General features: G+C 48.5%; 1 protein-coding gene across 5 annotated transcripts in view; it reads left to right on the forward strand.

Moving 5' to 3' along the window:
- The window catches only part of Vopp1 (VOPP1 WW domain binding protein), a 95,312-nt gene that overhangs the window by 65,602 nt on the left and 4,063 nt on the right, over positions 1 to 25,647 (forward strand). For 3 of the 5 annotated variants that reach the window (XM_021254207.2, XM_013070418.3, XM_013070417.3), the window contains 2 exons: positions 11,806 to 11,883; positions 16,705 to 16,841. In XM_021254207.2, the coding sequence (XP_021109866.2) occupies positions 11,806 to 11,883; positions 16,705 to 16,841 (215 nt within the window). Of the gene's footprint in view, positions 1 to 11,805; positions 12,620 to 16,704; positions 16,842 to 25,647 lie in introns of those variants that run through there. The other 2 variants (XM_021254208.2, XM_087196032.1) reach the window with 2 other exon arrangements.

A 25,647-nucleotide genomic window follows, 5' to 3' on the forward strand; every position in this document is an offset into this window, starting at 1 on the left:
AAATAATTTTTTAAAATTTAAACATTCATGACAGATTTTGATCATACCTCATAAGTACCTTTGAGGAAAAGAAGGTGGAGAAACTTCTTTGAAGTCAACTGCAGATAGGAAATTCATGACCTGCCTCACTAAAGGGAGAAAACGGTAGTAAACCTGTGGATGATCAAATGCAAGAGGAAAGACAGGACACAAGAAATGGGTGTAGCCAGGCATGGTGGCATGTGCCCATAGTATGAGCACTCTGGGAGGCTGAGGCAGGAGGATTACAAGTTCAAGCCCAGCTTGGGCAACTTAGTGACTTGATTAGACGTAGCTCAAAAAAATCAGTAAGGGGTAGAGACGTTGGTCAGTGTGAAAGTCCTGGATTCAATTGCCTGTACTGTACAGCAAAAATGAAGGGAAACGAAAAGAAGAAAGCAGGAAGGAAAAAGAACCTGAAGCAAGGGCCATGTCCCTAAGGCTCCTGCACATCCAAGTCAGCTCCCCTCCTACTTTCAGATCACCACTAAAGGAGGGGCTGGCAAGAAGTGTGAGGGGAAGCCAAATGTGCAGCAGTCAGGCCTGCCCTTGAGGGCTCTGTGGTCCTGGCTTGTCCAGCACCACACAGCCCACTCTTGCCAGTACTGCTCTCCTCTGCCTGTGAGTCTTGGCCGTGGATTCTGGGCCCTGTTCCCAAGCCCCTGGTTGGCCACTGAGACTTCTAAGGACTCCTGTTAGCTGGTGTAGTTGTCTCTCTCAGGTCCATCTCTGGTGTGAATGATTAACGCTGTGAGTGACTGAGGTGCTTCTCACCAGTGTCAGGTGCAGAGCCCAGAAGGAGTGTGCAGTCAGCTGTGCCACCTGCTGATGGGGAGGTGCCAGGCCTGGACCAAGTGTCCCTGACACAGGGCCCCTGTGACCAGGAGGAGACCTGGGTGTGCACTTCCTTGTGGCTCTGCAGGCAGACGCCGCTGGACGGCTGTGCTGCCAGCAGCACTGAGGACTTGGGGTGTGAGGGTGGGATGCCCTCTGCGTTCTTCCACACCCCCTTCCCAAGCCCTGCTCTTCTTTTCCACCTGGAGAGATGAGGGGCTGAGCACAGCTTCTGCTGGCAGTGGAGGGTTTGGGGAGTCTGGTCTGGAGACAAGTATTCTAAAGCTGAAGCAGAATTTCTTTTCTCCCTGGGCTCTTGTTGTTGAGCTTATCGGCAAAAATTTTGGGTATATGTTGGGTTTAGACCTGGAATGCCCTGAGAGTCTCAGGTGTTCAGAGGTGGGGCTCTGGAAGGTGGCTGGGTCTCTGGGTGCCCTCGGTGCGGGAGCCGCTGCCGGCTGGAGGGTCACTGGGGCTGATCTGGAAGGGCTTGTTCCTGCCCTCAGCCGCCCCTTCTCACTGCTTCCCGGCCGCCTTGGGTTGAGTAGCCTGTGCCTCCATGCAGGCCCTTGCACTGTTGTTTCTGGCGTGGACCCAAACAGCCATGGACTGAATTATCTGAAAACTATGAGCCAGAATAAATCTGTCCTCCTCTAAGTCACGGGAGTCAGGCGTTTTGACTCGGTGATGGAAAAGCGAACAATTACAGGTAGAGACATTTTCTTCCCCATAACAGAGAGGAAGATTTCACTGGTGAGCTTATGTATATTTATGATTTGACTTTTTTCATTAACTATATATTGTGAAATTTTCTAGATCTGTGTAAAGCAACTTTGTAACTTTATTCTTTGTGATAATGATGGAGTACTCCCCAGGGATTACCATCATTCATTTTTACATTCCCCTCTAATACAGTTTTGGGGCAGTTGTTCTGTTTTTTAACTATCAAAGGTTCACAGTTCATTCTTTGTGTTTGTAAAATGTGAAGCAGTGCTCTCAAACAAACTTCCAGTATTCATTTGGCAGTGAGAACAGACTTGAGCAGACATGAGGCGATTTATAATCTTTTCAAAATTCCACTTGGTATGATATTTCATGTATTTTAAGGCAGATCCCGCTAGTGGCTTTATGGGATACATGGTGTTACATATCTCATCATTCATGACTCCTCACAGTGCTGAGCCCCAGGAGTTCGGGAAGGATGACAGTGTGCCCTGTTCTTAATAAACATCGTCCTACGTACTGGGTGTTTATGTGCTAGAGCTTGTTCGTGTAATAGTGAGTTAGAAAAACTAGAATAGCTGAATCAAAGATTATGCTGCTTTCGCTTTCATACACATTCCCTGAAGGTGGTTGTGATGCACTGGGCCTTGCTGTGTGAGAGCACACTCTCCAGCACCCGGGCAGCAACCCTGGGCTCTGTACTCTGAGTTCACTTGAATTAGTAAATTGCTCCCATCTGTGGCGAGTCCTTTCTGCTACAGCACCACTTCTGCTTAGGGCAAAGCACTGACAGCATGCTGGGAACTGTGGCGGGACCTGGGCTTGACACAGAGGAACGCGCTGGGCTGGCTCTTCAGCACAGGTCTGCAGTGGATGACAGATGCCTTCAGCAGTTCATGATGATATTGCGAGACAACATAGCGAGAACTGGGCGAACAGGGGCCCTGCAACGGGAGGACACGACGTATGGGGAGGGACCTCATAGGGCTGGTCGCTGAAGCACAAGGGGCAGTTCAGAGGATGTGGGAAGCAGGAAGGTGCACAGCGTGTTTGGGGAGGCAGGAGGCCAGAAGACTGCAGCTGGGCTGTTCAAGGGTGAAGGAGGCAGGAGACGAACACTCACCAATCCTTTTGATTTGTTAATTAGAACATTTATAATAAGCACTTACAATACTTTCTCCCACGGTAGAAATAAAAGTAAAATTTCCTTGGATCTGTCTGTCCCGTATGACACTCATTATAGCGGTTGGGTTTATGCAAGTTTGAGAAGGTCTCTGCCAGCAATAAATGTGTCTCCAGAGGACTGGCTGTCTTCTCAGGGTCCGAGTCAGGGCTCATGAGAGTTACTGCAGTCCTCTTCCTAAAGCTCAGAACTGCTTGGCTTTGCCATGCTGGCCAAAGGACAGCTACAAATCATCCAGATATGACTGTGTGTCTCCGCAGACAAGCACCAGCCTGTTGGACACGGAAACCTCTACCTGTCAGACCAGGCAGGAAGATTCTGATGTACAAATTGTCAACTGAGGTTGACATCGGTATGTCAGTCTGTGAAACTTTTGGCTTGATAGACAAATAAAAGGTATAAAACCTTGTGTTTGGAAAGATGAAAATTCTTTTTTTTAAGGCACAATATTAACTGATCAAAATATGCCAATTACTTTACTTATGGAGATGATGTTATCAGTGCTTGCGTATGTCTAGATTTATAAAATTGTGTACATTAAAATGGGAAGCTCTTTGTATGTAATTTATATCTCAAGCTTAGAAACTGATCACCAAAGCAACATTCCCCACCCACCCCTACCCCAGCTCTGACACATACTTGATGGGTACCAAGAAAGGAATATCCAGCAGGAAGCCACACCTTAGCCCCTTTGTTCTGAGTCCTGGGTGTACCAGAACCACCTGAGGAATGGTGCCCAGGCACCAGGCACAGGTGCGTTTGGAAGCTGCCTTTGATTCCCACATAGTCAGCATGGAGAGCCCCACCTCCCAGAGTTCTGCACAGAGCAACCCACTTGGAGCTGAGGAGTCCCACCCAGCTTCCTCTTTCCGGCCTGAATTATGTCGAGTGAGGGCTCTGGGAACTGGGGATTACTGTGCTACATGTTTCCCATGTTGCAGTCCTAAAAGCAAGGCTGCAGATGCCATCTGAGCCATAATAAGGCTGGAAGTAATTACTGTAAATAGCCTGTTCTAGGGAGGCAGAATTGGAGGTGAGTGCAGATTTTCATGCAGACTCAATGTTGGGTGAGGGATGAGTTCGGTACCTTTGATGGTCATCTGAGAAGGAAGAGAGCATGAGAGAAGGAGGGTGTCGCAGTGATCACAGATCTAGGGGAGAAGAAGGATGCATGGATCCTAGATGTAGGCTCTTTGGCCTGGCAGTGACAAGATTGATGGGGATTCCTGTGAGTTCTATAGGTGATTCATGAATAAAAGGTTTGAGTCTTCCCTTCTAATGTCCTATCAGGTTGGTCTTGCTTTCATCAGTGGAATGATAAAACCAGGACACCTGTGATTTGACAGTGTACTTGGGTGACATGGAGATATTTGTGAGTGTCTCAGCTGGTAAGATGGAATGTCTGGTCTAAACAAACAGGCCAGTTGGATGGGTTGGTAACTGGTACAGGAAAAGCTGTACTTAGAAAATTATGTTTAGTGAAATTTCAACATGGAACAAAGGTCTGTAATGGAATTCTCCAGCAGATTCATTGTCCACATTTTGTCACTGATTTGAACGAACATGTTGAGGACATGCTGTGGCATTTATGTTTTTGACTTTTAGAGAGTGAGAGTATTGTTCTATTTTCTCTTCCTCCTTCCTTCCTTCTCTCCCTTTCTTTCTTAATTAAAATATAGCTCACTATAATAGAATTCACTTTCCCAGTCTTTTTGTCCCGGTCATGAAACCAATCTGTTTCATCTCAGAAGCTGGGTAGCTATGGGCTGGCCCGTGAGCATGGTGCTCCTCCTCCTCCCTCTGCTGTCTCCTCTCATTGGCACTCCATGTCACCAAGCCAAGACTCGCTTTGCTGTGTGGCCTTCTCTCTTCCTCTTCCTTTGATTTTCTCCCTCCAGGCAGCCTGCTGGACTTTGGGAAGACCTCTGGTTTTGAGTTCCAGCTTCAGGTTATAAGAAGATTCCATTTCATTTTCAGGCCTGAGACTCATCCCCACCTGACCTGACTGTGGCGTTGCTAGGCCTTGCTGTGGTACTGATGTATCTGCCAGTGAGTCATTGCTGATGAGCAGAGTTGGCTGTGTGGCAGTGGGAATTCCTGGGTCCTACCAAGACTGAACTCATTCTTCATTGAAATGACAGAAACTGGATGGAAAGGGGAATGTCTTGAGTGACAGAATGAGGATCCAGAAGCTCTTCAAAGGCTAAAATAATGGCTAGATATATATATAACTTTGAAATTTTTTTATGAAAAGTATAAAGCCCTATATTTAGGTCCTCAAGCCCTACTGGATCAGTCCAGGAATAAGAGCACAAAATTCACCAAGAAAAGCTTGGATGTTTTAGTTGCTGGAAAGTTCATGTTGATTCACCTGTGTTATGGATGCTAAAAACATGAATAATTCTGAGGCCATATAAGTGTGGAAATGGGAGCAAACTGATGATGTTTCGGAAACGAGATTGCGCCCCAAGTAGGCATAGTTTCCTGCAGGAGAGACGGTTCAGGAAAACATGAGTCCCTTCAGACACTGAAAGGAATCAGACCAGTGAGGGCTGGCTGGGAGAGTGGCTGCTGCCTGAGTGCATGCCTCGGGGACCCTGCTCTGGGAGTGGACAGCCCCCAATGGGGACCTGGACAGCAAGGTCTGTCATCGGATGTGGCTGGCATGGGTCCTTGTCAGAAGTAAGACCCAGAGCTCCTCGGCCTTTTCAAGGGAGATTTGCCCAAGATGTTGGGTGGACCAGGGATCAGCCTTTCTCTGTACTCTCTGCTGAGCATCGCTTATCCTGTGGGATTTTCTACCCAAGCCCTATAAGTCTCTGTGTTTCATGTTTCCCTATAGCCCAGTTTCTCATAGGTAGTTGACTAAAGGCCTCTTATAAGCCTGTGTTTTTCCTAACTCAGGAAGCCTGGAAGCATTAGCCATGAGCTCAGCTCTGGGAGAAAATGCAGAGGGTAATGAGTAGTGTAAACAGAGGCTCTTACATCATGGGAAGCATAGCACAATTGAGGAAACCAGCACCACTGACAAAGTAAGACACTTGGGACTGGACAGGAAAGAGAGGTCATTGTTCACGCAGGTACAAGAAGGCAGTGGTCAGCTGAGAATTAATCCTACAGGTGGGGGAGAGGATTGGATATTAAAGGTGATACTGTTGACAGAAATTGACTTAAAACTCTTAAATTTTCTTTTTTAGCTATACCCTGTCATTTAACACCCCCCAAATTATGCTGCCCATGAACCCTGTCTCTGTACCTGCACCTGAATATTCTTTCATGTTGTAGTCAATCTACCAGGTGCTAAGATGATTTTCTACAAATTGGGTTAAATGTAACCAGTGACCACTTCACATCTGTCTTACTTTGCACTGCTATAACAACACCAGCAACAGTGGCTTAAACAACAAACTTGCATATCTTGCTGTTGTGGAAGCTAAGTCCACAAGCCAGGACTTCAGAACTATGTCTGAGGAGGTCTCTTCCTGGTTTACAGAGTCATCTTCTTGTGTCTTCACATGGTAGAGAATGGGCAAAGCTCCCTCCAGCCTGTGTGTGTGTGTTTGTGTGTGTGTGCGTGTGAATTGAACCCAAGGCCTTCACACTGAGGTATATCCCCAGTCCCCCCCTTTCTTAAAAATACAGTTTCACCAAGTCTCTAAGTTGCCCAGGCTGACGTCCAACTCGTAATCTTCCTACCCCAGTCTTCCAGAGTGCAGGAATTGCAGACATACACCACTGCTCCCAGCTGTTCTGCCTCTTCTTATAAAAGAAGGCTCCTTATAAAAGGCTTCTTGTAAGGGCTCCCTTCTTATGACCTGATTACCTCCCAAGGCCCTGCCTCTTAACACCATCCCACTGAAGGTCAGTGTTTCAACACACAAATCTGGTGGGGGGGACACATTCATTCCCTAATGACACCACATGATATACTGACACACCAACATTTGATGGGGTATTTTTGGTACCAGAGATCAAAATCGGGTCCTTGCACTTGCTGGGCAGGCAGCAGAACCACTGAGCTAAATCCCCAGCCCTTGGTTATTTTTAAGTAGAAGTATTTTGTGACTTTCTTATCATTGAACATTCCCTAGCTTAATATATCAGCCTTTTCTACCCTTGAGACTTGTGAGACCCAAACTCTCAGAGTAGATGTGACCCATGGCCAGATCCTCCTCTCCCCTGGACAGTGTTAAGAAGACCCATGTTTATTTCTTACGTCTAAAATCTCTTAGAGGGACTGTGCTGTTCCATCACACTGCTATGACACATTCGTAACTGGCCAGCATGCTGCTAGACATCTGCGTCCTTTTACATTCTGCATCTCCAGGACTGTGTCACTAGCTCTTGCCTAAGAGAGAGGAAGATGCCCTGATCTCATCTTTGCAATATACTGAGTTACAGGTCAAGAGCACTCCGAGGGGACTGCCCCATTGTTGGGCCTCAACAGAGATCTGCTCTTGGTCCTAGTGTACAGTGAGGAGGCCTGGCTGGCAGGAAGCAGTTCCAGCAGCCCATTTCTGCCGAAGCACAGGCTCTTTCCACTCTTACAGGATGCTGTGTATTTCAGAGCCCTGGGCCTATAATTAGCTGTGCTGAAGGGTGGATTTGGTTAAGAGTGATGTTTGTTCTTTGCTACCGCAAGTCTGAGAATTTGTACATCTGGCACACAGTAGAACACAAAGGAAAATCCCATTCTTTTGTTTCTATCCTGATCTGTTCCGCATCCAGCTTAGCCTTGCTGACGTCTTTTGGAACACAGATGCCATCATGAGGCTTAGGGCAAGAACAGCATTAGGCTTGACATGTTGGACAATTGGCTTATTTAGTGTGCTTGACCCCTGGTTGTGTTTGCTGCTTTTAATTAAGCATGATGTTAGAGTTAAAATTTTGTTTATAATCACAGCTATTTGAAATATCAGCGGGTGTGTGTTTAGGGCTCCAATTTGTCAGCAGCTTCATTGAAGGAAAGCAGCAGAGGGAAAAGGATAAGAGTGTCACCCCTGGGTAATTGTGTGCTCCTTCCACGGAGCTGCACTTCCCAGCACCACGCCAGGAGCTGGGCCAGAACTGCAGATGAGGCTCGAGGATGCTCAGCCAGAGAAGGGAGCAGAAAGCAGGCTCTGTGTGGAGAGAAGAGAGCAGATAATCATTTGCCAGTGTTTATTTGCTGCTGGTTTTTCAAAACTGGATCCAGAAAAGTGAGCTTGAGCGCTTGAGCGTTGACTCGCCAGCTGAAAAGAATTTGAGTCAGAACTCGCAAACCATTATGCGCCTAATACTCTAAGACAGAGGTGTTCTCAAGAGGGGTGAGAAGTTTGTGTACATCATGTTCTTAAATGCATTAGTATAGTAAATACATCAGGCTTCTCAGAATTCTGGATCAGGGGCTCTAAGTGTGTGGAAAAGCTAGGTTTTGTGTGCTTCCTGTAACAGGAAAATGGATGCTGCAGGGCTTCAAAACAGCAAAGGTTTTTTTACAAGTATAACTGTGAAAGTGGGGCATTTGAACAAATCAGCTTCTGAAAGATGATTCCATCACTAAATTTATTTCTGTATACCTACTATCCCACACTGCTTACTGCTTGTGCCCCTGTGTGTGTGTGTGTCCATCCTGCCCCTCTCTCTTTGTGGTACTGGGTATTGAGCTTCAGGCCTTTACACTGAGCTACATTCTCAGATCTTTTTTTAATTTTGAGACAGCGTCTAGGCTTGTAATCCTCCTGCTTCAGCCTCCCAGAGTGCTGGGGTTACAGCTGTGTGCTGCTGTCCTTTTTTACCAGGTTCATAGCTAGGCCTCCAAAGTCCTTCAGCCCTGGCTGTGCCCAGAGCTGAGGAGCTCTTGTTATAGTTGATCATAAAACCCAGAGAGAGGGAGACTGAGGACACATCATGGTGCAAAGGGTGGTGCGCCAGCAGAAGAGAAACAGCCTTGGACTTGGAATGGCTCAGCCTGTTCCTGCTGAGCCACAGGTGTCCGTCGGCTCTGTTCTGCACCCTCCTTAGCCACCCTGCCCTCCTTCAGTAAGTACAGTGTGCCCCCTCGTAAGAGTCTGCATTTGGAATTTGATCATTGCAGGACATTAAATAGTAGGGTTAGAAACAAAAATGGCAGTAGCCCAGTCAGAAAACAGGAAAGACCAGAAGGAGATGTTCATTGAGCACTATTAGCAGTGGAAAGTGACTCAGAGTCAGGATGTGGATCCGAGGCCAACTGGAGCTTCCCAGGAGAATGAGAGAAGCTGATTCCGGCCCCTGCAGAACTTCAGCCTGTGCACGCCTGGCTTCTGGTTATCCCACCAGCAGCTTTGAAGACACATGCTGCATGCACAGCCTCAGACACACAGGGCTTTGTGCCTGGCCGCAAAACAAGCACAATGCTCTCTGATTTTTATAAACTGATTTTTATCCTTATACAATGCAATCAACTAAGTCGAATTCACAGTCTACCAGTGAGATCTCAACAGCTGGGCAGTACTGTTCTTGTGCATATCGACATTGTAGGCAAAGGGAATCACTCCAGCCCAACATCGTACTTCGACCTAGTGTCCCCTCTCAGTGTATTATTTCAGTCCTTTACTGATTTCTGTGCTCACTGTGGAATGATGTAGGCTTTTCTGGGAACATTTCTGGTCATTATGAAGTTCTAGTTTCAACTAATCACACCTGCAGGCCCTAAATGGCAGCTACTTTCAAAGCCAGGAGGAGAATTGCCAGTCTGCCGCAAAAGGGCCTTATGTTACATACGTCCTCATTTACAATCCCATAATCATAGAGTGATTATGATCATCCCATCTTACAGGGTCCACAAGTAAGAGAAGCAGACATTCACAGAGTAAGGGGGTCAAGATCCTGAGGCTACCACACTATCACACCATGAATCCCACACAATCGCCAAGAATGTTCATCTTTGCAAATGCTGCTAGGAAACAGTCTCATTTCTTTCAGTTTGCGGTTAATTGTCTGAATCCACCTACCCAATGGCGAGAAGTCTTTTGTCTCCCTTGAACTCTCCCCCTCCGTTGATACACACCTGCATGCACACAGAGCTGCCCAAGACCATGAGATTGCTGGAAGGAGGGCACCAGGGATGGCAGAGGGTGCTGTTGTGCAGGGCCAGGCTCTTGCTGATCCAGCCTGGCCCAGACATCCCATGCTGGGCATCCCATTCTGTACTCTGCCTAGTGCAGCTGTGGGGCTGTGGAAGGAACTGGAGGCCCCAGGCCCCAAATACTGAGACCGTCCTGCTGCTAGGGTCATACACAGACTAGATCTCTGTGTGGTCTGTACTCAGACGTTGCCATCTCTGGGGGTTACCCTTGAGCACCTGTCTAAAACTCTGTGACACCTCCCTTCCCCGATGCTCTCAATTGCTGACACTGATTTGCTGGGCATCACAGAACATGATGCCATCTAATGCAGTTCCTGTTTCTGTTGTTATCGATTGCTCCCCTCTTGGGGAAAGAAAGCGCCTCCTCAGCAGGGATTGTCACTTGGGCTTGATTGTTCTAGCTGCAGGACCAGCTCCAGGACCTGGATTAGAGCCAGCTCCTAGCAGGTCCTTAGTGGCTATTTTTGCATGCATGGCTTATGAGAACCAGCAACATTTTAAAGCACTCGTTTAGGTGGCTGTGGTAGACACTGGTCAATCCAAGCAAGTTAAGCAGATTAGCTTAGGTCAGTACCTTACAGGAACATCTCACTGAAACCATAGGAGTTGGGAACTAGGTAGAAGTTTGTGTTTATGGGCCACAGAAAGACTGAGCACATAAATATTCATATCATCTGGAGCATTTTGTGTGGGGGATGGTAGTTTTGGGGGTGTCTCTCTGCTCAGTAGAGGATTTAGAAGGTACTGGATGTTTGCAAAGAAGCAGAACCACGCCCAGGAGCCTCAGTGACCTAACCTGCTTTTATTTGAAAAATCACACAAATGTGTACAGTTAATCTATGTTACTTAAAAAATAAAACCTGAAAAAACAAGAAATCTGAACAATAACAAAAAACAAAAACGAACAGCAAGAAGCACCAGTGTCAGGCACTGAGGACCACCACCTCCCAGGCCTCTGTTATCAACACCATCCATTGGATTAGTATTTCCCAGAGAGCAATTTTCTACACATTTTCTTTACACTAAAAAAAGCCTATTTGTGCTGCAATAAATTGCAAATTTAGTGCCCAAATCTCAGATTGAGCTGTATGTTTTTCCCCCACTACTTTTTTGAAGTACAAATATGGTAGGCAGCTAGGTCCTACTTATACGATCATTTCATATCATTGAGAGACAGGCGTTTCCCGTCCTCCCACCTCCCTCCCACCTGGACTCTGATTTCTCCAGGGAAGGATTCTCTGTGGATACCGAACTGCGCAACACAGCAGTTGAGTTTTGGACATTTTCCCTCCCCCAAAGGAAACGAGTGGGGAGGGCAGAGATACTGAAGGAGGTGTGTGACTCCTCCCAGCCTGTAGTGGGTATCGTCCTAGGGGCCTTTCTCGGTGACTGCTGGGCAAGGACAGCTCCTGAGCTTGTCACATGAGCTTGTGCCTGATGGGGAGTCTGAGCCTCACCTGGGTGTCAGATGGAAGGAGGCAGCATGGGCAGTCATAATCATTGTAGCACTTCATATTTGGACGATGTCCCGGGACTTTCTGGAGCACAGTGTCCTAAAAACTTAACTCTGTTGTGAAGGGCCCCTCCCTTCCCACACACTGTGCTAGTGAAGACAGTGAGGCTCACAGAGGTTAACTCCCAGTGAGTGAGTGGTGAGGCTGGGACTAAGCCTCCTCATGTTTGACTCCTATTCTCTTTCTAACACCAGTGGACTTACCGGGATAATTCTACTTTGTTCCTACATTCAGGGATTGAAGACTGAACAGAGATCAACTCCAATTGCTAGTTTGTTAGGGAGCTTCCTTCTGGTCGTGGAGCTGGCAGGGGTGATGCCTCTCTGGAAACAGGCCATTGTACTTGTTGAAACCCAGCGGGCCATGAGACTGCTCTGGTGCTCTTCTCACCCTGGTTCTAATCAGCCTGCGCCCTCTCTCCCCAGATGCCGCTCCTATGAGGACTGCTGTGGTTCCAGGTGTTGTGTGCGGGCCCTCTCCATACAGAGGCTGTGGTACTTTTGGTAGGTCACATTTCTTACTTGTTTGTGGATGCCAGTCTTCACTGTCCTCAGCCCCCAAGAGCTCAGCCCACTGTCAGCATCGTCACCACCTCAGTTCTGTTGCCTCCACCTTGGGCTGTGGCCTTCGGGACAGCTGAGTCAAGAAAGCAGGAGTATTTGGCTCAGTCTCGTGAGAGCTCACAGAATTGGCAGAAAGCTGGTTCCCATTTCTGCAGGCGCCTAGTGGAGAAGAGTTCTGCTTTGAAAGGTGGCTGGACAACTTCCTTCACCAGCTGCTTAGCCAGTTTCGGAAATGGAGCTAAGGCTGAGTTGAGGAATCAGAATCAGCAAATCAAGACTTGTGATCAAGCTTCTGCGACCTGGAAATCTCCATTCACCTCATGTGGCTCAGTCTTAGCTCTCAAGGTACCGCCTGGGTCCTTGTGCCTCTTCCACTCCTTGGAAGGAAGTTTATGAGGCATCCGAAGTCTACAAACCGTACCCTTAGGGAAAGGGGGTACAGTTTCCTTCCAGAGAGCAGGACCCTGAGGGTGTGCCATTTCAGAGCTCTCTGAGAATCCATTTGACACTGTGGATAAGAAGTATCCATCCTTCAGATAACATGTGGAAAGGGATTTCTTTAAAACAAGAGAGGAGTTTCTGAACTCACCCACTTCTCTGATCTCACATGCTGGTGACATCCTCCGGTCAATGCCACTAAAGGCTGACACTTCATGCTCTTCTTTATAACTTTGAGGTACTGACTTCACTACCTTTTTTTACTTTTTTTTTTTTTTGGTACTGGGGATTGACTCTAGGGCCTTCACACTGAGCTACATCCCCCACTACAGTGCCTTTTTGGTATATTCTTGCTAAGTGGCAGAGTTACCCATACTGGGCTGGAACTTTTTGATACGCCTGCCTCAGCCTCCCAGTGTGCTGGGATTATAGGCATACACCATACTGCTTGCCTTTCACTTACCTTTAAAACTTTATTGAGCATGTTAAAGCAGCCACTTAAATACTTTGTGAGGTTTTGTCTTTCTCTGTTGACAATTGTCCCAGCATTTGATTAGAGAAACCTTCAGGGAGTCAAATGTCCTAGGTTTTCTTGAATAGCAAAGCCTCTTGCCATCATCTCCAACGTTAGCCCCAGCTCCTTGGTTAGGCTTTGGATATTTGGGAGCTGGGTGTCACTTGGCCCCTTGGCCCCTGGCCAGGCCTCCCTTGGGACCAGCTCAGGAAGTTCTCCTTGGACAACTGCACTGCTGAACAAGGGCGTACAGAGTCCAGCTTTTCCCAACTCTTAGCTGTTAGTGTCTGAAACTCTGTAGGAGGAAATGAATTGTTCTACCCTAAGACTTCCAAGATGTGAACACTTCCCGATACATCTCAAGGTGGAAAGGAAGCACCAGGAGGGCAGAGGAGGCCAGGGAAAGGGGGCATTTCATGCCGAACTTTGGGCCATGCACTCCCTCGGGAATCTTACCAGGTCTTTGGGACAAAAGGAGACAGTGCTGTCTGGGGCATGAAACCCTAACCCTGAAAGGATTGGGAAATATTTTGGTTTGTCTGAAGCACCAGATGCATGGTGAGAAGGTTGTAGAGATGTTCCTAAAAATGGAAAAAACTTACGAAGATCAGGCTCTATGTGAGGAAGAAAAAAATGAGAGTCCAGAACTATCAGGGCCCAGTAGCCTCCCTTGGTCAACTTAACCTGGACTGGAGCCAGGCGCTCTTGGGCTGATGGCTGGGTTCATCTGTCAGAGTGAGGGCAATCCATTGACCTGGCTGGTCCTCCACACAGTGCAGGAGGGCAGGCTCTGCAGGTCACAGTGCCTACTGCTGGAAGATTTGGCAGTTCTGAGATGGAGATCTGGAAGCAGGTTCACCTGGAAGTACACCCAGAGGACACCTTGGGAAGTGAGTTGGAGGGGCCTGGCTGAGGTACACAGGACACTTGGACTCTGTTCCATACCTTCCTTCTCTCAGCAAACCTCAGGTGCCCAGCATGCACCAGGTGTTCTGCTGGGGTCTCCTGGGAAGGCTCTTATGGCAGTGGGGCTCCTGAAAGACAGAGGTCTAAGCAGATAATCACAGGTAGAGAAGCTCTCGCCAGAACTGTGCAAACAATCCCCAGAAGCTCTGATGCCAGGCAGTTGGGGAGAATGCAGAGATTTTGAGTAGATCTTCGGAGAGAGTGGACAGTACATTGCAGGGACAGGAGCACAGGAAGGTTGGGCACAGGGAGAGAGAGATTGGAAGTCCATGCAGTGAGGAGGAAAGGATGGGGCTGGATGGGAAGGCTGGCTGTGCACCTGGGGCCCTCACCTTGACTTGTGAGGACTTCTGTCTTCTCACCATAAAACAAAGGGTAGCCAGCGGTGGTGGGGCTGGCCTGTAATTTTAGCTTTCTGGGAGGCCAAGGCAGGAAAATGGCAACTTCAGGCTCAGCCTGGAATAACTTAACCGTTTAGCAAGACCCTGTTTCAAAATAAATTTAAAATAAAAAAGCTGGGGATGCAGCTCAGTGCAAAAGCCTTGGGTTCAATCTCCAGTACCCTCAACACACAAACCCAAACAAAAACCTTTGGGGAGGGCACTTGAGTCCCAGCCAGCTCCACAATCTTGAGGGCCTTTAACCAAGGAGGTCTCAGTGAGATGGCCCGGGTTAGACAAGGCAGCTGGCAACACCCTTGGATCCAACTGCTGGGCACGCAGGGTCTGGGTAAGGGCTGGGGTCCTGTGGGTGACCTGCTGCCAGGGCCTCCATGCTGGGATCTCACTGAGTTTTGGACAGCAGGGTTTGCATGGCGGCTGCACCCACTGCTGGGATACACAGAGCAGACACCTGCCGTACTCAGGCTGGGCATGGCACAGGGAGGACTGAGGGCAAAAATTGAATTAAAGAAACCACATTACTTTGATGATAGGAAAAGTGCACTGCTTCCACTGTTAATCCTTGGGAACCTTCCAGAACCTGCTGAGAGGCAGAACAGAGTGCACAGGGTCTGGGCATCTGCAGCTCGCCGCCTTGAGAACCACTCTCCCTGCTGACTGGCTCGCCTTCTGCTGAAGGGCGGCCCTCCCTCCTGGTCCTGATCAGCTCATTCTCCCCCCTCCAGAGTTCTTCTCCATGAGGATAAGTCCTAAGACTGACATTTCAGCGCAGATTGAGTCAGGTGGCAAAGCCCACAAGTGGTCCTTGCCACGTGACTTGCTGTCCTCACCTCCTGCCTGTTCCCTCTTAGTTTAAGGAGCAAGCTGCAGTGTCATTTCCATCTAGGAAAAAAACATTCCTTCTGGCAGTGTGACCGATATCTTGGTTTTCTCCAGGGAAGAGACCCACTTAACAAATGACTGCATTTTGCAGTCCAGGAGCTGGGTTTCTGAGAAAGTAAACACATGCTCACATCCAGGCTCTCTGTGCTTTAGACGTTTCTACTCAGATAGCTACAGCTGGACTTAGTGTTGGAGCTAAGCCTATGTCTAACTCCACCTGAGGGAGATTAGTTCTAAGAGTTAAGTCTGTTCCCATGTGAGATCAGCGTGCTTAGGCTGAGAGGGGCCTTGCTTCCCAGACCCTTGCAGACGTGCACTTGAGGTGGGCAAGGGTTTCTCAGACTCATCTGTCAGTCTTGCCCATTACTGTTGGCCCTTCTCAGAGACGCAAAAGGCACAGTGCAAATGAGAAGTGAGGGAAGTCATTTGCTGATGCTGTCAATGTGGTGGCCAATGAGGGTTCTTGAATGAGTAGGACAGAGTTCTTACCCTTAAAAGACTTGGCTGCGCTGTCATTAGACTTCAGAGTCAAGATATGGAGAATGTCCAGGTATATCTAGAACTTAGGATTTTCTGATTTTCAGTTTAAAAATTTGTTTTTCAGGTTTTTATTGATTGTGTTTTTTGCTATTCTTGTAGTTTCTTTATAATTATGATGTGCTCCAGGATGAGTATTTTTGTCCTTTATAGATGTTCAGATAATAATGGAAACATCTGTTAGGAACTGTAAATGTGCTCACCCTCATGGCCTTGAAAAATAAGAAAAGGTAAACAGTGATAAAGAGGCTGGATCAGCTGATGTTAACACAGAATTTGGGCAGCATCTTCTGTTTAGATTGAGGTACTGAGTTGAGGTCAGAGGCGCCATATTAGTCAACTTTCCTGTTGCTAGGACAAAATGCCTGACACGTACAGCTTAAGGAAGGAAATGGGTTATTTGGCTCATGGTTGTGGAGGAATCAGTCCATGATTAGCTGGTTCCATTGCTGTGGCCGCAGGTGAGATGGAATATCACGTTGGAAGGTGGGTGGACAGAGCTGCTCACTTCCAGGCTACTGGAAGCAGAGCCCAGGGAAGACCACGCAAGGGATACATCCTCCAAAGCACCCCCGGTGATCTCCTCCTCCTCTTCACAGCACTCAGCTCTTAGGATAGTGCATTAATCTACTCATCAGCACAGTCCCCGGTGTACCAGCCCCCTCCCCAGGAGTCGAGTTGACAATCAAGTGCACAGCTCTGCACGGGAGAGCAACTGCACAAACTCTGACCCCAGCTAGCCATCTGGAGCGACTTGACACAGAGGCCTCACAGAGCTTCTCAGTGTTGGTGGCCACCATCCAGGGACAACGCAGGAGCCATCAGCCTGGGCCATCTCTAGAGGCAGGGAAGGGAGGTGCTCCTGGGACAGATGGACCAGAGAGGTCCAGGTCTGCGGTGCCAGGGCTCCTGGCTGTGAGCTCTGCTTCCCCATGACCCACTCTGGCCTCAGTTTTCTGGATCCCCAAGGGCCCAGGGACAGCCGTAGCTGTCTCTGCCCCACTTACATCTGCCTCTCCCCAGGTTCCTCCTGATGATGGGTGTGCTTTTCTGCTGCGGAGCTGGCTTCTTCATACGCAGGCGCCTGTACCCACCACCGCTGCTTGAGGAGCCCGCGTTCAACGTGTCCTATACCCGGCAGCCCCCCAACCCCGCACCAGGTCAGCCCCCATTGCCCTCCCTGCAGACATTTGTCAGGGCAGCGCCTGGAAAATGCCTGGGAGCAACTGCAGCTCCAAGGACCCACTTCTTTGTCATTTTGCTGGCCACAAATGCAGTGTATAAAAGGATCGTGTGTCAGTGCTTGAAGCATTGCTGGTGCAGCTCACATGGAGCTGTGCAGTGTGTGTCCAGCTGTCCTCTGCCTTCTTCCTTCCATAGTTATGTATTTAGGAATTTCCATGTGGGAACAGTAGTGCCCTTGCCATTTTTGATGTCTCTGAAGTACACATTAATTGTGTCTTTAAGTGATAGTGTATGAGATATTTATTCTGTGATTCCAGATGATTTATTTCGCCTTTTATTCATTCAGGTATTTGATGCTCACTTACTAACATTCTGAGGACTCATGAATAATGCACCTGCAAACAAGCAGACATTTTGTAGATATTATATTTGGCTGTTTTTAGGGTGCAGCACCAAAGCAATGTCTTGGGGTCAAAAACAATTGGCTATTTCTTAATTGAAATACACACACATAGTGTGTGCATTGGGGAATTAATCCAAGGCCTTTGTACTAAGCTACATCACCAGCTACTTTTATTATTTTTTTATTTTGAGACAGGGCCTCACCAAGTTGCGAAATTGCCCAGACTGAGTTCAAACTTTCAATCCTCCTGCCTCAGCCTCCCAGAGTGCTGGAATTATAAGCATGTTCCACAATGGTCTGATATTCTTAATCCATATAAGACAAGTATGCATTAGACATCTAAGCCTCCCATGTATTGTGGTGGGTGGTGCTGGCTGCCTCCTGACACAGTCTGGTGTGCTGATCTCCACATTGTGTGTGAGGAGCCTTCTGAGAATGGAGGGGAGCCCAGGCCCCAGGCAGGTGAGCAGGGAAGACGAGGTAAGTGCCCTGCATACCCAGCCTGCTGTGCTCAGGGCAGTCCCCAGGGGGCTCCTGGGAAGTGTCTGCCCCAGGGGTGCCCAGCCTTTTAGAGCTTTCGGTGATACAAACAACACTCTGTGGCATGTGTGCCCTAGGTTCACCACCACTGGTCTACATGGACTGCGCACTGCTGGCCAATGGTCAGAATGCCAGTATTTCCTGCCTTGGTTTTTACAAAGTTTTGGTTATGCAAAAAGATACAGTCGCAGAGATCTACTATGAAGCATGCAATAAATTAAACTAAAATTTAATTTAGTTTACAATTTACTGAGGGGGTATATCTTATGTTAATTGTTCTTATACACACACACACACACACACACACACACACACAAGGAATAGCAGTAAGAGGGCAATGGCGCTTTGAGGTGATGAATAAGTGCATGGTGCACATTTGGTGGTGAGTTCATGGATTTCTACTTGCCTCAAACTCCTCAAGCTGTGTATATTAAATAAATGCAGCTGTTTGCATATCAATCATAACTTAAGGTACCTTAAGAGAAAGGGGAGAAGTACGGAGGTTGACTGCAGAAGGAGAAAGCTGAGTCTTCCCTCTTCTGCTCGGAGAACATGCTGTGCTCAGGGTGGAAGGAGAATGAGCTGATCTTTTGTGCGCTTGTTCTTTTACAGTTTTCTTCCTCCAGATACTCTGCAAGGTTTTCTTTTTAAAAAGAATTTCATTTTTAAAAAACGTTACCCCAAAAGATGAGAATATGTGCATTTCCCATTATAGTGCTTTGGGAGCCATACCTTAAACTTCACTCAGCTTTGGTGCTGTTCTGTTTATGTATTGATTGTATTGTCTGTTTTTGTTTGGTTTGGAGAGGTTTTGTCTGCTCTGGTGCTGGAGATGAGCCCAGGGCCTCATGCATGCAGGGGTCTCCACTGAGCTGCACCCCAGCTATGTATTCTTCCATATTTGACAATATTCAAACAGTGTCAAATTTGTGCTGTCTCGTAGGGCAGAGTACAAAATTTCAGTTAAAATGGGAGGCTGAAGCCATCACCTACTGGGTTTCATCTGGATCGTGAGAGGTTTTAGTACAGAGAGCAGCCAGGGCTCTGTTGGGATGTGTGGCCTGTTGCCCTCAGATGCAGGGGCCTTGAGCCCGTGGTTCCTGTGCTGGCTGAGACTCCGAGTTGGTGGCTTCTCCGTGTGACTCACCCGGGCCGGCATGGTGAGCCGTGATGTGATGCGACCCCTGTGTCCGTGCACACTGCCCTTGCTGGCCCTCTCTTTCCCGCTTAACCATGTGCCTGGGTATCCTCAGCCTCCCTGGTCAGTGGCACCAACACCTGCCATCTGATCCCGGACTCTCACCCTGGGCAACACCTGCTCCTAGTTCTCCCAGTCACTGGTCTCCCCATGTGGCCACCAGGAAGTTCTTAAAAAACAGTCCCGGTGGCCCAGCAGCAACTTTAGAAGATGGTTAAATTTAAGAATCTAGATCAGGGCCAGACTCAGGGGCACATGCCTGTAATCCCAACACTGAGGGAGGAGGAGGCAGGAGGATCTCAAGTTTGTGTCCCACCTGGGCAATTTAATGAGATTCTGTCACACACACAAACAATCAATAAAAAGGGCTGGGGTGTAGCTCAGTGTGAAGGCTATGGGTTCAGTCCTTAGTCCTGGGAAAAAAAAGAATCTAGGCCAGAGACGCTGAGTCCTTCCAGCTGCTGCACGTCCCGGGCTGGTGACTGCCCCAGCCACAGTGTAACCTGACCACTGCCCACGTCTTCCCTCGAAGGCCTGCAGCAGCGAAGGATAGTTCCACAGACTCAGCAGGGCTGCATGGGAGCCCTGGCTTGCTTGCTTTGTTCCAGTGGCAGTCCTCCCTTTCCACAGTTTCACACCAGGTCAGGGGCTCTGTTGTTGCCCAGCAGCTCCAAGCTCGGGAAGAATTTGCCTGCTTCGATGAACTCCTTAGAAGTGGTCATTTTGAAAATGAGAGTCCAGTTTGGTGTTTGCCGGTGGTTCTGCCTGAGAGGGATCCCCTGCCACAGCGGTTTGCTCAGATCCGTGGCCAGCAGGCTGAGGACCATGGAATACGGGCATGGAGAGCAGGGCCACAGGGACCCACATGGGGTTGGGGAGGAGGCAGCTGAGTGCTGACGTCTGTGGGGCCCAACGCCAAGTGATGGATGCTGCTGAGGAATCAGCCCCTCCACAACCTCGGGAACGCACGAGGGCCTGATTCTCCTCTGCAGGCATCCAGCGAGTTAGTGGTCACCAAGGCTGTGCGACAGTGGGAAGGGACTGCAGGGACAGGGATGGGTCCAGACTCAGGGCAGCAAGGCCAGTGGCCAAGAGCCAGAGGAAGCAGAGGCAGAAGCTGACGGCTGAGGCCCGGGTTTGGTTGGGCTGCACAGAGAAGGACAGGTGGGACCTGTAGGGGACACAGAGACCTCTGGGCAGTGGAAGCCCAAGGCTTGGGGAGAAGATTGGGTTGGGAGCTGCCCTTGTGGAATATTAAACCCAGCTCCAGAGCAATTCCACCTGCACGCACACCGGACCATCCAAAGACGTGTTCTGCCGGGCGCAGGAGGTGGCTGCAGCCAGGGTGGCGGGGGGCCTGTGACTGCTCATAAAAGCAGGAGGCCTTTTTGTAGTTTGCTTTTATTTTTTTGTTTCCACATAAAAATATGTAGTATCTTTGGTCACTGTGATGCCTGACAGATGACACCCTTTACACAGCATGTATTTAAAAAAGGGATCCTTCTCTCTCTCCAGCCCCCTTTCTTTTTTTCTTTGTACCACGGATCAAACTCAGGACCTTGCACTTGCGAAGCAGGCATGGCACCACTGCGCTACATCCTGGCCCTACTTTATTTTTATGTATTTAATTTTTTAAGATACAGTCTTACTGTGTTGCCCAGGCTGATCTTGAAGTGCTGAGCTCGCATAATTCTCCTGCCTCAGCCTCCAGAAAAGGAATCTTTACCTATTGTTAAGATGAATCATGAAAAAGCCCCAGCCTGCAGCTCTTTGATCTAGGAGCAGAATCTTCTGGCAGGTGTGAGCCGCTCCATCCTCTGCTTTGCCGGTGGATAGCAGAACACAGCCCATGCCCAGCCACTCCCCTGGCATCCTCTTCACACCGAGTCATGAAGGCAGAGCTAGATTGGTCAGGCCAGGCCTGCCTCATTCCTCACCAGGTGCCTCCCAGGGGAGGTCTCAGGGACCCTTCTCCACTGAGAACGTGGAGTGGACAGCAGGCGGCACAGGAGGTGAGGCACACACGCACCCACCCTTCAGCCACGCAGGGCACCTGTGGACACACTCAGCCGTGTGGGGCTCTGTGCTCAGCCGCAGGGCACGCAGTGGCCATGGTCCAGGAAGGAAGAGGTAGCTGTGTCCCACAGCGGTCACCGAGGTGCAAAAGCTAAACTGAAATTTGGAACCCTTTCTTGTCCTTTGTACCAGGCTCCACCCCAACCCCCACCCACACCTGTTGGGCCCTGGGACTTGGGCAGGCTGAGCAGTGGCTGCCGTCCCCATCCACGCTGGGCCTGCGCGTCCAACCGGAGCCTGCTAAGGACTGCACATGTGAGGGGCCTTGGCCCTGCTCCTTGTGAGAATCCAATGTAACAACAGAAAAAGTGCACGATAAATGTCGTGGACTCGAATCAGCCCCAAACCAGTCCCACCCTGTCAGGTGCCAAAGGCTGGGGACAGCTGACTTGCACACTCAGACGATTGCCTGTGGAACTTCCGCAGAAACTGACGTGCATTTTCCACTTCCTCAGCTGTTTCCCTTCTCAGCTGGCCTTTGATAAACTCTTAGTTTCCTGTAATGTATTTTTCTTTTTTAAAAGACATTTAATGACCTGAGAAAATACTTCAGAAGTAAGTAGCCACGCTTTCCTGCCTCATATGCTGTGTTCTGGCCCTCACCTCTCTGGGAGAACTGTCCTTGTGAAAGTTAAGCAGTGGTCACTGTTACCCGGAAAACACAGGGAGTCAGACCTGGGTGTGGAGCCGGCGGGGCTGTTCCATTCTCCTTATCCATCTCAATGAAAAGGAGGAGAGAGAAATATGTTGGGGACAGAGTTCACGGCTGGCTCCAAACAGAACAGAAATCGCTGCCAATGTTTAGACTGCTTCTGGGGACCTGGTTTTGACAGCGCTGTCAGTGTTTTGAGGCTGCCCAGACGGCCGCAATGACAATTCGGAGACATTAGGTCTGTTCAGGGTTCGTGAGTCTTCTGAAAATAAGTTGTCTGTGGGCCGGGGATTTAGCTCAGTGGTTCCGTCGCCTGCCTTGAAAGTGTAAGGTCCTGAGTTCAATCCTCGGTACCAAAAAACAACAAAAAAATAAATTGTCTGTGCAGTTATTGCCTCTCCTTATGCCGTACAGGACACGGAGTCCAGGGCCTTCACGCGGAGCTGAATCCTAGGCCCGTATTTTATCAATTTAAGACAAGATCTGGCAAAGTTGCCCAGGCTGGGCTTGATCCTCCCGCCTCAGCTTCCCAGAGGGCTGGGGTTACCAGCATGTGTGACCATGCCCGGCTTGGGTGCCTTTGCTCTCCCTTTTTCTTTAGTAGTTCTGATACATGTTCATCTTATCAAATGTTTTAAGAAAAAAAAAGTGAAATAGAATCTGAAGGGTGCTGGGATTCTGAAGGCTGCCCCAGCTGGTGGACCCTGGCCCAGAAAGGTGGTGATCACTACCTGAACTCATAGCATTTAGAAATCTACAGATGCATGGCATATGGTACAGTGCTATAAATCCAGCAATCTGGGAGGCTGAGGCAGGAGAATCGTAAGTTCAAGTAATTAATGAGACAAATTTTTTTAAAAAGCGAGTGGGAGTGGGGACGTAATTCAGTGCGAAGGCCCTGAGTTTAATCCCCAGCTGTACTGGGAAAAAAGAATCTATAAATGAGCAAGTAGATGTTCCAGACCCCTGTTGGGTATGGTGATGCATGCCTGTAATATCAGCACTCAGGAGGCTGAGGCAGAAAGATCACCATGAGTTCAAGGCCACCCTGAACTGCACAGTGAGACTGTCTCAAAAGAAGACCAGATATTCTGTACCCGCTGGCAGGAAAAAAACACTCCCCTGAATTACACGTGGAGGTAAAGTGAGTGGAAGGCTGGACCAGAGCTCTGACCTGTGTGATCCTGTCCATCCCACAGGTGTGCCACGCAGCCCCACCCAGTCAGGGCTCCTCTGCTTCTCCACGGCCACACCTCAGGCCAGTCAGGGTGTCATGACACCCATTCCCCTTGCTGCATGGCCATGGCCCACACCTTGTACTCACCTGTGTCGTGGGGCAGCACTGCTCTCCCCCTGTGTCTTCTCATGCTTCCATCTATTTCCAGTAAAGCAGCTCAAGGCACAAATACAGGAGTCAAAGCTATTCCCAGCACCCGAGAGGTAACCTCTAAACTCTGCAGTCACAGTTAGAACTCTACTGCAGGGCCAGCAGGGCCCCTCTGCCACTCAGCTCCCAGCCCTGCCCCTGCTGGTCCAGCCACAGCTGCAACATACTGCCTCATGTTTCCCTCAGACTCTTCTGGCTGGCGTCTGACTGCCTTACATGCTCTGAGTCCCTCTGTCTGAAAGGATATTTCTCTACCCAAGGCCCCAGCCATGCACACTCGGCCTCTGCTCCATCACCCTGTCTGCATTACACTCAGTGTCTTCTCCATCACTCTGTCCTATGTACACTTAGCCTCTTCTCTGCCATTCTCCCTCTGGATACACATGTTTATTGCTGTACTTTTCACCAGCTCACACACTATGTGTTTTCTTATTTGCCTTGTTTATTGTACTCTGAACTCCAAATGATGCAAGAACTGGAAATTTCTTTTTTTCTGATTGTTTCCTGAGTCCTCAGAAGACTGGTAACATTCAGTACAATTTCAGTGTTTTTTGATTATACAAATGAATAAAGGAGCCAACAAATGTGAATGCAAAAATCTATTCAGTATGTGCTAAGCTGACTTTTAGAGTTAGATTTGTAATCTAATTCTTTGTTCAGATTGAAAGTAAATGAATGAAACTGTCCTCAAAAGATGTTCAGAAATTATTAATACAAACAGTAATCATGAAAGACAAATTATTAATGTATAAATTATACAAAACAATAATTGAATCTTAAATCCAAAAGTTAGTTCTGGCTAAAAAGGCAAAAGCATTACATTCTCACCCCTGAGAAAGCTAACCAATAAAAGAAGAAAAAAACAAAACTAGAACCATATTTTAGGACACTACAGATCTGAGGGAGATTAAAACTTAGAAAAAAAATGCAAGTGTGCCAGTACATGCCTGTAATCCCGGTACTCTGGGAGGCTGAGGCAGGAGGAACACAAGTTCCAGCCCAACCAGTGAGTCCCTGTATCAAAATTTTAAAAAGGACTGGGAATGTGGCTCAGTGTAGACATCTATAAAAGAATTCTCCAGAAGATTAGAATGCTTAGTGTCATAAATATTTAACATTGTTCAGAATTTCTGGTTTAAGTATTAACATGGAAATGATATTCAATCTGTAAGAAAGAGAAACAAAATTTCCCTGTTGGTAAACAGTGTATCAGCACTTATCTACAAATTCTTGAGAATGGATTAAAAAGTATTTTGAGTAGCTGAAACAATGTTGCAAAGTGAATAAATACCACAAGCAGACAAACTAGAAGGCTCTAGTCTGAGAGGAACAGTCATAAGAGGAAACTCAATTGATGATGAAAATGTTCTCTAGGAGAATTTGCTCTGGTGCTTTTGGCTACAGGTTTGTCAGCCAGCCTGGACAGTAAGAGTTATCTCTGTAATAAAAGTGACAAAAAGCCATGCTCCTGGCTTCTCCCATGTTGGGGCAGCATCTTCCTAGGCTCTGGGTCCTTCATTTGTTCATGCTGCCCTGTTTGGTCCCTGTGTGGTTCACTGCACTGCCTGTCGAGGGTCTGCCTGGCTTTCACAGATCCGACAGGACTGGAGAAGGAAGGTGTCTTGCGCAACTGTGAAATGTATGTGGGTTGCGGCTTTTGGAGCTGTGGGTTAAAAGTAGGTAATGCCATGATATTACAAGCGAGTTTGAGTAACGGGATGCATGTGAGGTTCTTGTTTGTCAAGAAAATACTGTTAGCAAGGAGGGCCCACATTGTGTACTAGATCATTCCTCCCTGCACTGAGAGGACTCTGTTAGAGTTAGGCAGGCATTTGTTTGTTTGTTTTGCAGTGCTGGGAATTGAACCCAGGGCCTTCACACTGAGCTAGCTATATCCTCAGCCTTCTTTATTTGTTTATTTTACTTGTATTTTGAGACAGGGTTTAGTGCTTTGCTGTTCTACTGGGAGAGGCTCATAGGACAGTGGGCAGAGCCTGATTCCCATCCACACTGTACCCCAAAACACTGATGCAGAACAGATGGCACCTGGTCCCCCACCGCCACCCTGTCCTGTCTCCCCAGAGCCAGCCGTCCCTACCATCAGCTTCCTCAAACAGTGCTCTGTGCATCTCCTGACCCCCACATCCAAAGAGCTGGAGCGCCCCAGCTCCTGTGCCCCTTGGGCAAGCATGTCCCTCCCCACTGACTCATCCACTTCTGCCTTTTCTGTGACCGTCTGTGCCTGTTACACACTCTCCCTTCTTCAGACCTCGGATCTGTCCACTCAGGGCCTGCATTTATCCCTTGCTAGGTTGCTATTGCAGTGAGTAATTGTGTGCCCAGTTCTGCTCCAGAAGGAGGCCATCGGCTGCAAACACCCTGTTCTTTCTCCCACACCCCAGACTCCCTGGGGTCCGCACTCTGGCACCTTCTCTGTCCTTGCCCTGTACAGACGCTCACTGTCCGGGTGAAACCCACTCTGGGCCTCTGGCACCCACGCTGGGCCGGGCCAGCACTGCTCTCAC

The sequence above is a fragment of the Heterocephalus glaber genome, unplaced genomic scaffold (genome assembly GCF_053883595.1).
Source record: "Heterocephalus glaber isolate CG9 unplaced genomic scaffold, H.glaber_assembly_v1.0 deba00001610, whole genome shotgun sequence".
In the NCBI taxonomy this organism is placed as follows: Eukaryota; Metazoa; Chordata; class Mammalia; order Rodentia; family Bathyergidae; genus Heterocephalus; species Heterocephalus glaber.